This window comes from Anastrepha obliqua, chromosome 5 (assembly GCF_027943255.1).
Source record: "Anastrepha obliqua isolate idAnaObli1 chromosome 5, idAnaObli1_1.0, whole genome shotgun sequence".
NCBI classification, from domain to species: domain Eukaryota; kingdom Metazoa; phylum Arthropoda; class Insecta; order Diptera; family Tephritidae; genus Anastrepha; species Anastrepha obliqua.
In genome coordinates, this window is record NC_072896.1 from 119,032,454 (window position 1) to 119,044,943 (window position 12,490).

The following is a 12,490-nucleotide window of genomic DNA, read 5'->3' on the forward strand; positions in this document are numbered from 1 at the left end:
ACATACATACATACATACATACATACAACCCGAGCTAATAAAAGCGTGTTAAAAAAAGAAACAAACACCAAACTTAAAAATTTTCGCATTTTGGGTAAAGCACTAAATTTATTGCGAAGAGAAAATGGTTGGCAACACTGCACAACTCGGCAAACGTGACGTCACGCACTCCATCAATTCCTCCTTTCATGACACTAATAACAACAGACAGTGAGAGTACAGACCTTTTGTAAAAGTGTTGAGGTGTGGTGAAAGTTACATGGAAATATTTCTTGATATTTAGAGATATGCCAGAGCTACTGCACTAGCGAGCGCAATTTTTTCCGATTGCAATATAGGAACATTCTCAGTATTTCTAAAATATTCAGTATTACAGAAAATATTTTCAAATCGTCAGCATATAGAAGAAAATTGGCAAACGGAAAACAAAGAAGAGTAGAGACCCTAAAATACTGCTTTGAAGAGGCAATGAAAGGCTGGGAACAATCCACCTTCAATTATTACCACACATCGTCTATCGGATAAGTAAAATTTCAACCATTGAAAGAAAAAAAGAATGAGAAAAAGCGAGACTAATTTGCGTAATAGAATTGTGGGAGAAACTCTATCAAATGCTTTAGAAAAGTCTGTGTAAAAACAGTAGGCAGTTGAAAAACAATATGCTTTGGCCAGTTTATGCCAGCGGAGAAGAGTTAAAGAAGAAAATAAAAAAGCTTTTAAAATTCTCAAAATATACACATTTGACTCTAATGATCTCTCCATATTCCTTTTCGGGTCTGTGATACCACCAGGCCGTAATGCGCCCCATACAGCGACTTTGAACGGATGCGATGACTTTTCAAGAATTACACTGAGAGACAATTTTATGACAACTCAAATTCTTTGGCCCAGCTTCTCCTCCTATTTGTGGTGTCAGAATTGATGTTTTTTCATAAATGGAGGGACCTACGCATCTAAGCCATGTAAAAGGGCAGAAATACACTCGGAGGTCTGCCATTACCTGCCGAGAGGAAATCGCTATTAGAGAAAACTTTTTCTATTATTTGATGTTCATGTACAGAGATTCGAACCTACGCACTCCCGAATGGTAGTTACGCACCGACCCATTTGGCCACGACGGCCCTGCTTTCACCTGTAGGAATATTTTCAGCCAATACTTTCAAATATTTTCATTGGATTGTGCAATAACTTTATATTTCTTATTTTTTATTTTAAGATTTGAACAGCCTAACCACTTATTTCATGCTTTCCAACCCGCACTAAAATGGCAACCCTCTTCTCTTTGCAGTGACAAAATCGAACGCTTCATCGACGACAACAAAGCGCTAATGCGTCGAATGTATGGCGATTTCGAGATGAATCTCGAGCCCGGCGGACCACAGTCACAAACGAAGAAGCGCAAACGACGATTCATTGATGACCCCGATATTTTCATACCACCCGGAGCATTTCCAGCGTTTGTGCCGGACGATGGTGGCAGCACGGAACCACACGCAGAGGAGGCCGGCGAAAGCTACTTCGGCAAGCTGCGCAACAAACGTCAAACCAATCGGAATGCGAACAAGCCAAGCGTGAATTCATTTGCGAATGCGGGCCAAAATACGGGAAGGTAGGGATTTTTAAATATTAAATGTATTTAAAAATAATTAGCTAAAACATAAAATTCTGCTTCTACTTGAACAGAGTGGACGCCTGTGAGTCTAAAGTGGAGATTGTCACACCTTATTGGGCCTCCAATTCGGCGGGCAAAATACGCGCCATTGTGAATACCCAGCACTTTGAGCAGGCCATACATCAGGAGATTTGCTCGTGAGTCTCAATGGAATTTTGCGAGTTTTCGAGTTAAATAAATTATTTCTGATAATTTTTGTTGTTTCTTTTTACTACCAGCACGCCAGCGACGTCGCGCTGTGATCGCGACTGCGGCTGTGAGCAAAAGTATAAATGGCATCGCCTATTGGCCTACGATCCGGACAATGACTGCAAGGGCATCTTCATGGACTGGTTCCTCTTTCCGTCGTGTTGTGTGTGTAGGTGCAAGCCTTAAGTGCTGCGTTGGATGAGCACTATGAGACACCAAACAAAATTGTTCCCTTTTATTTTTATTACACTTAAGTCAAATAAGTAATGTACTTAAGCACTTAAGCGGCTAAATTAAGCACACAAGTCTCAGTTTTTTTGTATTGAATTAGATAATCATTTTCAAAAACTATTTTTTTGCTTAATTCGCTCACATTTTTAGGTTAAAAAAATACATTAAAGTAAGTGACTATTTAGTTTAAGCAGACAATGTTTGATTGGCAACGCAGGTTGGCCACGTAAGGATTAGAGAAAAAAACATTTTTCTTTAGAGCTTTCAGAGCAAAAAAATTTACCGATTTAATTTAGTAGCTTAAAATTATTAGCGGTTTTTTTTAATTTCTTTGTGATTAATACAATATTACCCTTTTTATTTTAAGGGGCAGATACCTGTAAACGGCCATATTTTCCCTGATTTTCATTAATATTATTAAAAATGAAGAAGTCAATATATTTTTTTCAAAATTAGCATACCGTTTATTTATACACTAAAATAACATATATATAATATATTATTTTTAATCATTAAAAATGGCGGATGTACACTCAATTCTTCCGGGAAGGTACAAGTACAAAACACTAAAAATGTTTTTGTTTATGAATGTCATAATATCTGTATGAATTAACAATAAATGAAAAAAAAAATCGCGAAATTAAATGCTTCAAAAAAAAAAATAAATTTTGGGGCGAATTTTCCTACTATTTTTGCTTTTTTTCGAAAAATTTTCGAAAACTTGAATCATATAGAAAGGAATATCATAAAACAAATGTGTGCAAGATTTCACGGAGATCGGTCTATAACTTTTCGAGTTATCGCGTACGCCAATTCGAAAAATATAGTTTTGAGAAAAACCCGTCTAAAGTCGGCAACGTAACTACCCCTCCCAGCGCTCGAACGCAAAGAATAAAGTCGTGACGGTTGACGATCTATAATATAAGAAATACTTAAATTTACGTTATAAAAATTGTTTGACATATTGTTCAAGGATTATATTAATATTTTATGAAAAAAAAAATTTTTTTTCGAAATTTTACAGGTATCTGTCCCTTTAAGTGCGTCACAACATCTACTTAAAAAAACTGGCTACTGTTTTTCCATCGAAATTATAAAATTTATTGCATTCCAAGACTTTCGCTAAAATATTTCGGAAAAAAGTTTAAATTTACTAGAGTTGAGCCAGTTTGGAAGTACTTCCAAAAATTAGGTTTTTTTGTATAAATAAAATTAGTTTTCAAAAAAAATTTTAATTTAGCCCTAGATGTCCGAATGGAAGAGAGTAACAGCTCTGATAAATAAAAGAAATGAAATAATGAAATTTATTAAACTATTTTTGGCTTTTTTTGAAAGATAAATTTGAGAAAACTGACCCAGTCTGCTGCCGTTTTAGGCTACTAAGATATCCTTGGAAACGGAAACATAATTTATTATCCGCCTCATTTCTTGGAATATTAGCTCATCCACGTACTATTCTCACAGAAAAAAAAAACACCCGGTATTTTGAATTCCGCTGATCAACTTTTTAAGTATTTTTATGCAGACCTTTTCAACTCAAACAAAAAATATATTTCTATATTTTCTAATTTTATTTTTAAGAAAAACATCGATTTTTGGAGGCAGTTTCAAATGAGTACAGCTCACGAAAATCTTCATATATTTCTGAAATATTTGAGTGATAGTCATAAAATATAACAAATTTTTATAATTCCATTGGAAGAACTGGAACTTTTTGTGATGATGGGGCGCCCCACGTGCATACAAGCAAATATTTTTTCAAGTAATTCGAGGTGTTCATTTTGCTTCCACTTTTGTTTTTTTTTACTTTTTATACCCGTCCGCTACGACTTTTTCCCCGTGGGTTTGTTTGTATTAGCTTAACGGAATCGAGTTAGATATAGATTTTCCTGTCGTTAGCTTAATATGGAAAGACTCTGATCAATATCCATTACCATTCCACGTCTTTAACGGATTGTGATGTACTATAACCTCTAACTATGGTATACCTTCACTAAAGGATTATTCCATTACTATGGAAACTAGCAGTGATACATGCGTTTAAAACCTAAAAAAACTCAAACCTTATTCTAGTTTAATCCTGCAAAGTAAAAATATATTGAAGCGTCCTTTCTGTATTAAGCTAACGATATTTATGACGCGAACGATATATCCATGTCTGACTGTATGATCGTTCGTTGGTCCGTCAGAAATTAGAGATATTTCAATGAAACTTGGTGCGCATACTACTCCTGTTATTGCAAATGGTCATGGTTGGATAATCACACTCACCTGCGGTAATTTTGAAAAAAATTTAAATTTTGATAATTCAGTGACTAGCATGAAAATTTGCTAAACTTTTTTAAAAGAGATAATCTTAAAGAAAGTAATAAGATTAAAAAAGAATCAAAAATTGCGAGTGGCACTTTTCCCCCATTTCAAGGAACTTCGCCGCACTACACTGCCTTAAATAACTATAACACATGGACTTATTGACACGTTTTGACAATTTTTTGTTTCTCACTTAATTTTAATAATTTTGTCATAAAAATATAGTTCATTCTACTATAAAACCCAAATAAATGCAAGATTCAAACTTTGTGCAAATTAGAAAAAAATTAAAAAATCCTATTAAAAATTTTAAATTATTTAATCAGAATTTAGAAAAACTTCGAGAAAGCACACAATTTTTTTTGTTTGCTGGCCGTATTGACTATTTTCTTCTGTATAAAATAATAAGGAGCATTCGTGAAATGGAGAAAGTCACAGTGATTTAATTTTTTTTTTGCTAGAGCATTTGTTAAATGGAGAAAGTCGCGTTGATTTTTTACAATTTTTTTTTTTTGTTCGCCGTGTTGACTATTTTCTTACGTATAAAATGATAAGGAGCATTTCTTCATAAAGAAAGACGCGTTTATTTAATTTTTTTTGCTGGCCTTGTTGTCTATTTTCTTCTATACAAAATAATATAGAGCATTCGTTAAATGAAGAAAGTTGCGTTGATTTTTTACAATTTTTCTTTGTTCGCCGTGTTGACTAATTTCTTCCGTATAAAATAATAAGGAGCATTCGCTATAAGGTCGCGTTGATTTAAATTGGTTTTTTCTTTTTGTTCGCCGTGTGGACTATTTTCTTCCGTATAAAATAATAACGAGCACTCATTATATGGAGAAAACCTGCAATTTATGCCATATTTATGCCAAAATTCAATTTAAGATTTTGATGAATTTTGTTGAACTTTTTTTCAATTTGCGCAAAGTTGGAAGATGAAACTTTCAGTGTAACCTTTCCTAACGGACACCGCTATTAGCCGGGCAACTCCCTTGAGAGAACAGTTTTTGCTGTACCAAATCTTATGTAAAGGAAGAAATTAGCCTCTTTTGAGTGGACACCTCTCTTGGGCAGACGAAAGCTGACTGACTATGAGTGTTCGTCCAAGAGAGATTTTACTGCATATGGTTTTTGGTGGAGCGTGAAAATTAATAAGGATAGTATTAAAATTAAATGAGAAACAATTCAATTGTCAAAACAAAAACCAATTTTCTCTTGATCTAACTAAACTTGAAGATTATGGAAATAAGGCAAACCACCTTCCACATGCAAGTAGGTAGGTAGATAGGTTAGATAGCAAGAGTACCACGGGTACACTACACAAGTAGCATCTGAGAATTTCAAAAACTTAAAGGAAGAAACCCCGTCTACATCCATCTAGTGCTCTTCATGTAGTGGAGGAAAGAAACGGAATTTATTCTGGAGCACTACCTCAGACTATCTATGAATGGCACACTAAGGAATCTCAAACGCTTAGCCGCCAAACCCGGGCAATTGCAAAGAAAGTGTTCAACAGTCTCTATCTCTGCAAGATCCCCACCGCTTCTGCAATGGGGGTCGTACAGAAGTACAAAAATTCTACGTAAGAGTTCCGATCACTCAGTGACCTGTGACCACCGCTATGAATTTGAAAATTTAGTGGCGTGGCATACCCAGCACTTTAAGCGTGCCGCTTCTGTCGTACTGAGGCTCAAGCGATTTTGAACTAGGACACGATAAGACAGAACTCAATGACAGAACTGCCTTGCACTTTCTTAAGCAGGAAATTTTGCAGTTTCCCTTTAACAACGATCAATAGAACACCGATATCTGAGATGAGAACAACTTAAACCGGTGCTGTCGACTCTGTCCTGGGAAGCTCATCGGCAATCTCGTTTCCTTCTATGCATCTATGCCCTGGAGCCCAGGTGGGAGAAATGTTTTCTGCACATTCGAGACGTTTGATTTCCTCCTTATAGCTTACGGGAGTTGACCAGAAGAGAGCTGCATATGGCGACGACAGCGCCTTGATCGCAGCTTGCAAGTACAAGCAAAAGAAATTTGGGTTGGCTTCCAGCCAGCCGTCTGTGCAACTCATAACTTGATTAACCCAACGATGCCTGGCACTCTGCGCAGGAATACGAGCTGTTCAAGACGCGACCGAGGGATTTAGTTTACTTAATTGAAAATGGAAATAATTTTTTTTATTTCTAAATATTCCATAGTTTCTGTAAACTGTGTAACCCAGAACCTACTCCAACAAAATCAGCCAAATTTTCACAAGCATTTCATCCCGTCTTAGCTTCGCAACTCGCCCCATAAAAAGTGGTACTTCTGTCTATCTACATACATATGCATTGTTGCCTTTTTTAGGGTTATTTTCTTAACTAAACTTTAAAATTAAAGTGAGCTGCCGATAAATATTTTTTCTTTCTCTCAAAAACTTGTTAAACTCTAGGGCCGAATAAAAAGTTTAGTAAGGTTCAAAATGAAGTGACATTCCAAAAATAATTAAGCCAATGGGAATAAAAAACAGCAGTTTTTCAGACTATTTACGAGTCTTACAGTTGGTTGAGCAAAATTTAGGGTTTTAGCTGTACCCTCGCCATAGTTTTGGCACTAGCAACTTGATCTGTGTCCGGCAGTTGAAAAAACGAAGAGGTTTAAATGTATCTTCAAAAGTAGAAATAATTTGTTGAATCCATAAGCTAATCTTGGTTAGATGATTAAACGGAACTTAAACTTATGGAGCTGCTCCTTATTTGACAATGACTGTAAGGCTTCACAGAAAACATGCGCCGGGTATATAAAATTCACTACGGACCGAACTTAAATATTCCCTTGATAAGGTTTTTGTTTTTAATTTCACATAATCAATATGAATAATATTTTTAGAATAATAAATTCTTTTCGTAGATTTTAGTGTAAAATTTCAAAAAAATAATTGTATGAAATTATTAGTTACATAAATGTATGTAAGTCTATGAATGTCTAATATTAATGCGATTTATAGTAGAAATTTTCAAATATCGAAACCAATCAATAAATTCTAATAAAGTTAACTAATTAGTAATAAAAAACAAAACCAGAAAAATGCTTTTATTTTAATGCAACAAAAAGGGAGCTGAGATTGTTCGACCTCGTTTTTGTTGTTGCAGTTCATTACGCCCTGCCTGTGCAGTGTAGTCACCGATCGTCACCGATGGCCGTCATTTAACTTATCTCACTGTAGGCCCAGGGCACGAGCTGTTTCAAATCGCTGTTTCCAGAGGGAGAGGGATGTCAGTTTAGTGGGTATAAGAGGGCAAAGGAATAGGGGATTAGTATCGATCGGGGTGCCTTCACATGCCGGGCTAACAGCCATCCGCTTCTACGTACCCGAATGACTCGGGCTTTTCGCGAGCGTCAATGATCTGCCGCCCAAGTAAACAAGCTCTGTCTAGTGAGCTGATATGAAATGCTGCACCTACTCGCTAATCCGCCTAAGTGATGGCAGGTGCCGTTACGTTTAACGAAATATATCCACGTAGCAGATATATTTTATAAAATTAAGTAAAAATGTTTCATTATCAAGAGTGTGAGTACTTTGATTTCGAATGAGAGCCGAGAGATTTTCCATTGAGCAAAATCAGGACTTGTCAATGGGGTCCTCGCTCTTTTCAAATCTGATGACCTTCCAGTTGTGCGTCGGAAGACTCGGTTTGTGTAATAATGGAGGAAATTCTTCTCTATTTTCTCTAATCCGGGGGAATCACAAGCAATCCAAAAATGGTTGGGAAGTCTCTTTTATTCACAGCTGGCTTGAGCTGCAGTTTGGCCCCTTTCCTAATTTCTCCCTACATGGCTATTCCATGGCCTGTGCGGAGATGCCAACCTCTCTCTAGCCCCTTTAATTCCTAGCTCTCTTTGGCACTTTTCAAAAATGTTCCCTCTATGGTCACTCTTTAGCACAAGTAATTTGCTTTAACGGACCTTGATGCCAACTAAAACCCTCGTTAGATGAAAATGATCCCTGATAATACCTTCTTAAATCTTCCTTGATAAAATATATCACCTTCTTGCATTCCTTTTTAGATATGACGCCTTCATCCGTACTGCCTTAGTGACTTCCAAAACAATGCATTGACTTAGTTAAATGGCTTACAGTAATATTAGTTATCATCGCTATAGAAACTCCTCCTCACGGCAGACATCACTCTCATCTGGGTACCTGGCTATGGGAACATAGACGGAAATGAGAAAGCTGATGAACTGGCAAGACAAGGGAGACCCTATAACGAATCCAAAGCGGTAGGAATAGGCTGTCTCCAAGGAGTGCGCAAATGGGAGATGTTCTTGCAATTCCAGAAGCCGGCCGTTAACAGATGGACTAACACGGATATCTGAAAAATAATTGAACTAACGTGACCCAATTTCAACAAATCCAGAACAGACGAATTGTTAAGAAAGCTACGAGCAGACATATTCAGATTACGCCGGGAAGATGGGGCGGCCGTCTAGCGATAGATGTAGAAACTGCAATCAAGAAGAATCTAAGAAAGCAGATTTTCACTGTTGTGTGAGTGCCCAGATCTGGCTGCTCTAAGACATAGAATGCTGAGTACAAGTCCCGACGGTTAACTTGAAAGAAATTCCAAAAAAAAGAAATTAGACAACATAGGCAGATTCATAGTCAAATCAAGATGGCTCGATTTATAAAAAGCAGTGGTTTTTACAAGTGGTGTATCAAAATGGCATCTTTTGTGCTAATTGGGTCTGGGTTGTGTCCCTCAGACAACACCTCTACCATCACCTCCCTCTTGAGAGGACACGAATCCGAGCTAGCTGCACTTACATCTCTAAGTTGCAAGCCTTGACTAGTCTACGCTGAACCTCTGGCCAACTCAAACGTCTGAAAAATGCGTCTCAGATATCTGAACTGCATACTGGTTGATGGGGCTTATACTCCCAGTTAGTTAAATGCCATTTAGACCTAATAATAATTTCCAACAATCTTTCCGACAACTCTCGCCAACTCGAATTTTCTGTCAGAAAGAACTTCCACCAGAGCTGAGCCAGTGAGAGGAGCCACGTTGTCACGTTGTACCTTTGTAGATATTAAAATGGCAGTTTTGAGCACCGGTAACCTGAACCAGTTTTTTCCCCTTTAAATGGGATAAAGCTGCATGAACTGCTTCCTAGAGATTGTCCACGCCTTTACGAGGCACAAGAATGTATTATGGAAAGATATTTACTAGGAAACCAGCAAAGTCCAATAAGAAAGTCAGAGAAAATCACTTTTGTTAATTCTTTTTACTTCACACCACCTAGGCAACCGGGATGGAAAGTCCTCTTTCGTAAAAAAAATGCTGTAAAAGCCGTATGAGAGTGATAGTTTCACGCAACATATGAATGTTTTCACACACATCATTCTAATATCAAATATTAATTAAAAGATAATAAAAAAAAGTTAAAAAACTAAATTATAAAAAAGAAATTAAAAAAAAAATATAAAAAGAAAAAAAATAAATAAAAATATTAAAAAATTTTTGCATCGTACGGGAATCGAACCCGTATAGCCACGCGGCAGAAACATATGGTGCCCTGCGGTTCCGATGCTATTTTTAGATCAACCGTAGAATGCACACAGAGTGGTACGCTGCTTAAGAAAATACACACAGGGTGTAACTGAATATTTTGAGTTAATAAAGATTTCGTGGTGAATATTTTATTGGTAAATTAATCCAAAGGTTTGAGACGCCGCTTAATACAGTGACTTTTGAACTGTGTCGAGGTGAAGTGTTGAAAAATATTTTGTTATTTAATATTCTGCTCAATTTAGTTAGCTGCATACATACACATGCGTCCACAATAACAGCTGGGCGTTTTTTAGTCGCTTCAAAGTTACACTTTACCACATACAAGGTGACGCAAAATGAATCATCCAATTTATTTTTTGAATAACTTTTTATTAATTATTGTAAAAACAAAAGATTTTGACTGATGGTAATTTTTATTTTGACCTTTACGAGCTCATTGCTTGTTTGTATACTGCAGCTGCCTTAAGTGTTCTCAGTGCACAAGTATCAAATGTGATTGCAAAAATTATAAATCTTTCGATAGGATGATTAATTTTGCGCCACCTTATATCAAAATTCAATCGGCTATAAAACTGCATAGTCGAAATTTTCGATTAAAAAGTTCGAAGTTTTGATGGACATTTGTTGATTTGTTTTTTAATTTTCTGCAGGTTTTGTTGTAGTATGAACTGTTTCTATGAAAAAGTTAAATAAAAAAGTGCGTGGAGCGTAGTACACATAACAGAAGTGAAACTTTCAAGGCAGACAAAGAAAGAGGGAGAGAACCGAGAGAGAATAAGAGAGAGAGAATATATATCTAAATAAATTCACAACATTTGCAGAGACTACAAATAGACAAAATTTACAAAAAAACGGAAAAGGGTCGACCGGTGTAGATAAACGCCGCACACGAACCGTGGCAACAACGCGCATTAATAAATCCGACGCCAGAATGGATAGCACTTTATAGTACGCACAAGCACTAGCCAGGAAACAGAAGTAAGCGCCAAAAAGTAGGCACCAATAAACGCCAAAAAAAATTGGGACCATAAAACGCCCTAAACAGTAGGTACCAAGTAAATATAACGCCAAAAAGTAGGCACCAAAAATATATTTCCTACAAGTTTGCACCAACAAACAAGCGCCGAAAAGTAGGCAGTGTTATTTCTCACTAGAAATTAGCAACCTCAAACAAACTCAGGAAAAATAGCCTAAAGTGTATCTAAGATATATACAACTTATAGCTCTCTCTCTCTCTTCTTTTCCTCTACGTTATATCTTTTTTCTCTCTCGCGTGACGAAAATGCCCAAAACGTTGCATGGCCTTGAAATTTTACTCTCCATTCTCGCTCGTCCATCGACGCCTAAGAAGACATCCACCGGGAGACCGTTACCACCTTCATGAACTCCCGTCCTGTGAATGCCATAATCGGAGTCCAACCATCACCTATTGCAGATGAAGAGCTCCAGCTTCCCCGTGAGACTCGTGTAACACTGGCACAATTACGTTCTGGATACTGTAGCAGGTTAAACTCCTACATATCCAGAATCGACACCGACATACCAAACACATGTCCGGCATGTGAAGGTACCCCGCACGGCACTAACCACCTCTTCACATGCCCCCTCAAACCGACTCATCTAACCCCCCTCTCCCTCTGGACCCAACCTGTCGAAACAGCATGTTTCCTGGGCCTACCCCTAGATGAGCTAGACGAAGACGACCGATGATATGCCTACACAGACAGGGCTACCTATGCTGTTAAAACAACAACAACAACAAGTTGCACTTCAAAAATAATAAAATAGTCAAAACTTTGCAAAATGCCGCGCTGCTATTATTAAGAGCACAGTTGAATGTAGCTGGTATTAATGAAAGTTCATAAAAATATTAAAGAACGGAAATAATACTTTGAGAAATGAAATATCTTTTCACGATCGCATTTGCAAACTAAAAACTTCAAATAACAATTCAATTGAGCAAAGAATTCCAAGCACTAAATTAAGTAAATTACTGCGCTTCGTATTCGTCCACATAACTCGGACAATGAGAACGTGACCAACGGATACGCTCAGTGCACTTGTAGGAATACCTCCCGTCGCTATTATCATCGACCAGAAAGTTATCTTAGGAGCGCTAAGACTTAGTGAGTGAATAATATTTGAAATCGAAGCATCAAAAATTTAACCGGACATATGGAAACCGCCATAAAATTTATAAACAATTAAGCGTAAATACGTGAAGGTCACTAGGAATTGCGCTAGAGGTCTCTAGAAATTTCAAGATATATATTATAGGTCGAGTGCTCTGGAAGACCGGTAAGTCACACAATGAACCTGAAGTTTTAGGAAGGTGGGATTGGATTGAGTGTTTTTGGTCCGAACTTTAAAAGATCGATACTCATGTCATACACATCTTCTACAAAGCACATCTTCATTTGTTCAGACACCCAGGCAGTCTTACGTGCACTGCAGTCTCACGTAATAATATCTAAACTCGTAGATGAATGCTTCACTGTCCTTAATACCTGGGACCACGGAACACTGTCTT

The 12,490-nt window shown here is 37.1% G+C and overlaps 1 protein-coding gene across 1 annotated transcript in view; it reads left to right on the forward strand.

The window, feature by feature from the left end:
- LOC129249033 (protein spaetzle 3) overlaps nucleotides 1–2,352 on the forward strand; it is a 125,401-nt gene extending 123,049 nt beyond the window's left edge. The window contains exons 4-6 of the mRNA XM_054888652.1: nucleotides 1,289–1,609; nucleotides 1,684–1,809; nucleotides 1,891–2,352. Of these exons, the coding sequence (XP_054744627.1) occupies nucleotides 1,289–1,609; nucleotides 1,684–1,809; nucleotides 1,891–2,047 (604 nt within the window). The 3' untranslated portion in view covers nucleotides 2,048–2,352. The remainder of the gene's footprint in view (nucleotides 1–1,288; nucleotides 1,610–1,683; nucleotides 1,810–1,890) is intronic.
- The last annotated feature ends 10,138 nt before the right edge of the window (nucleotides 2,353–12,490 follow it).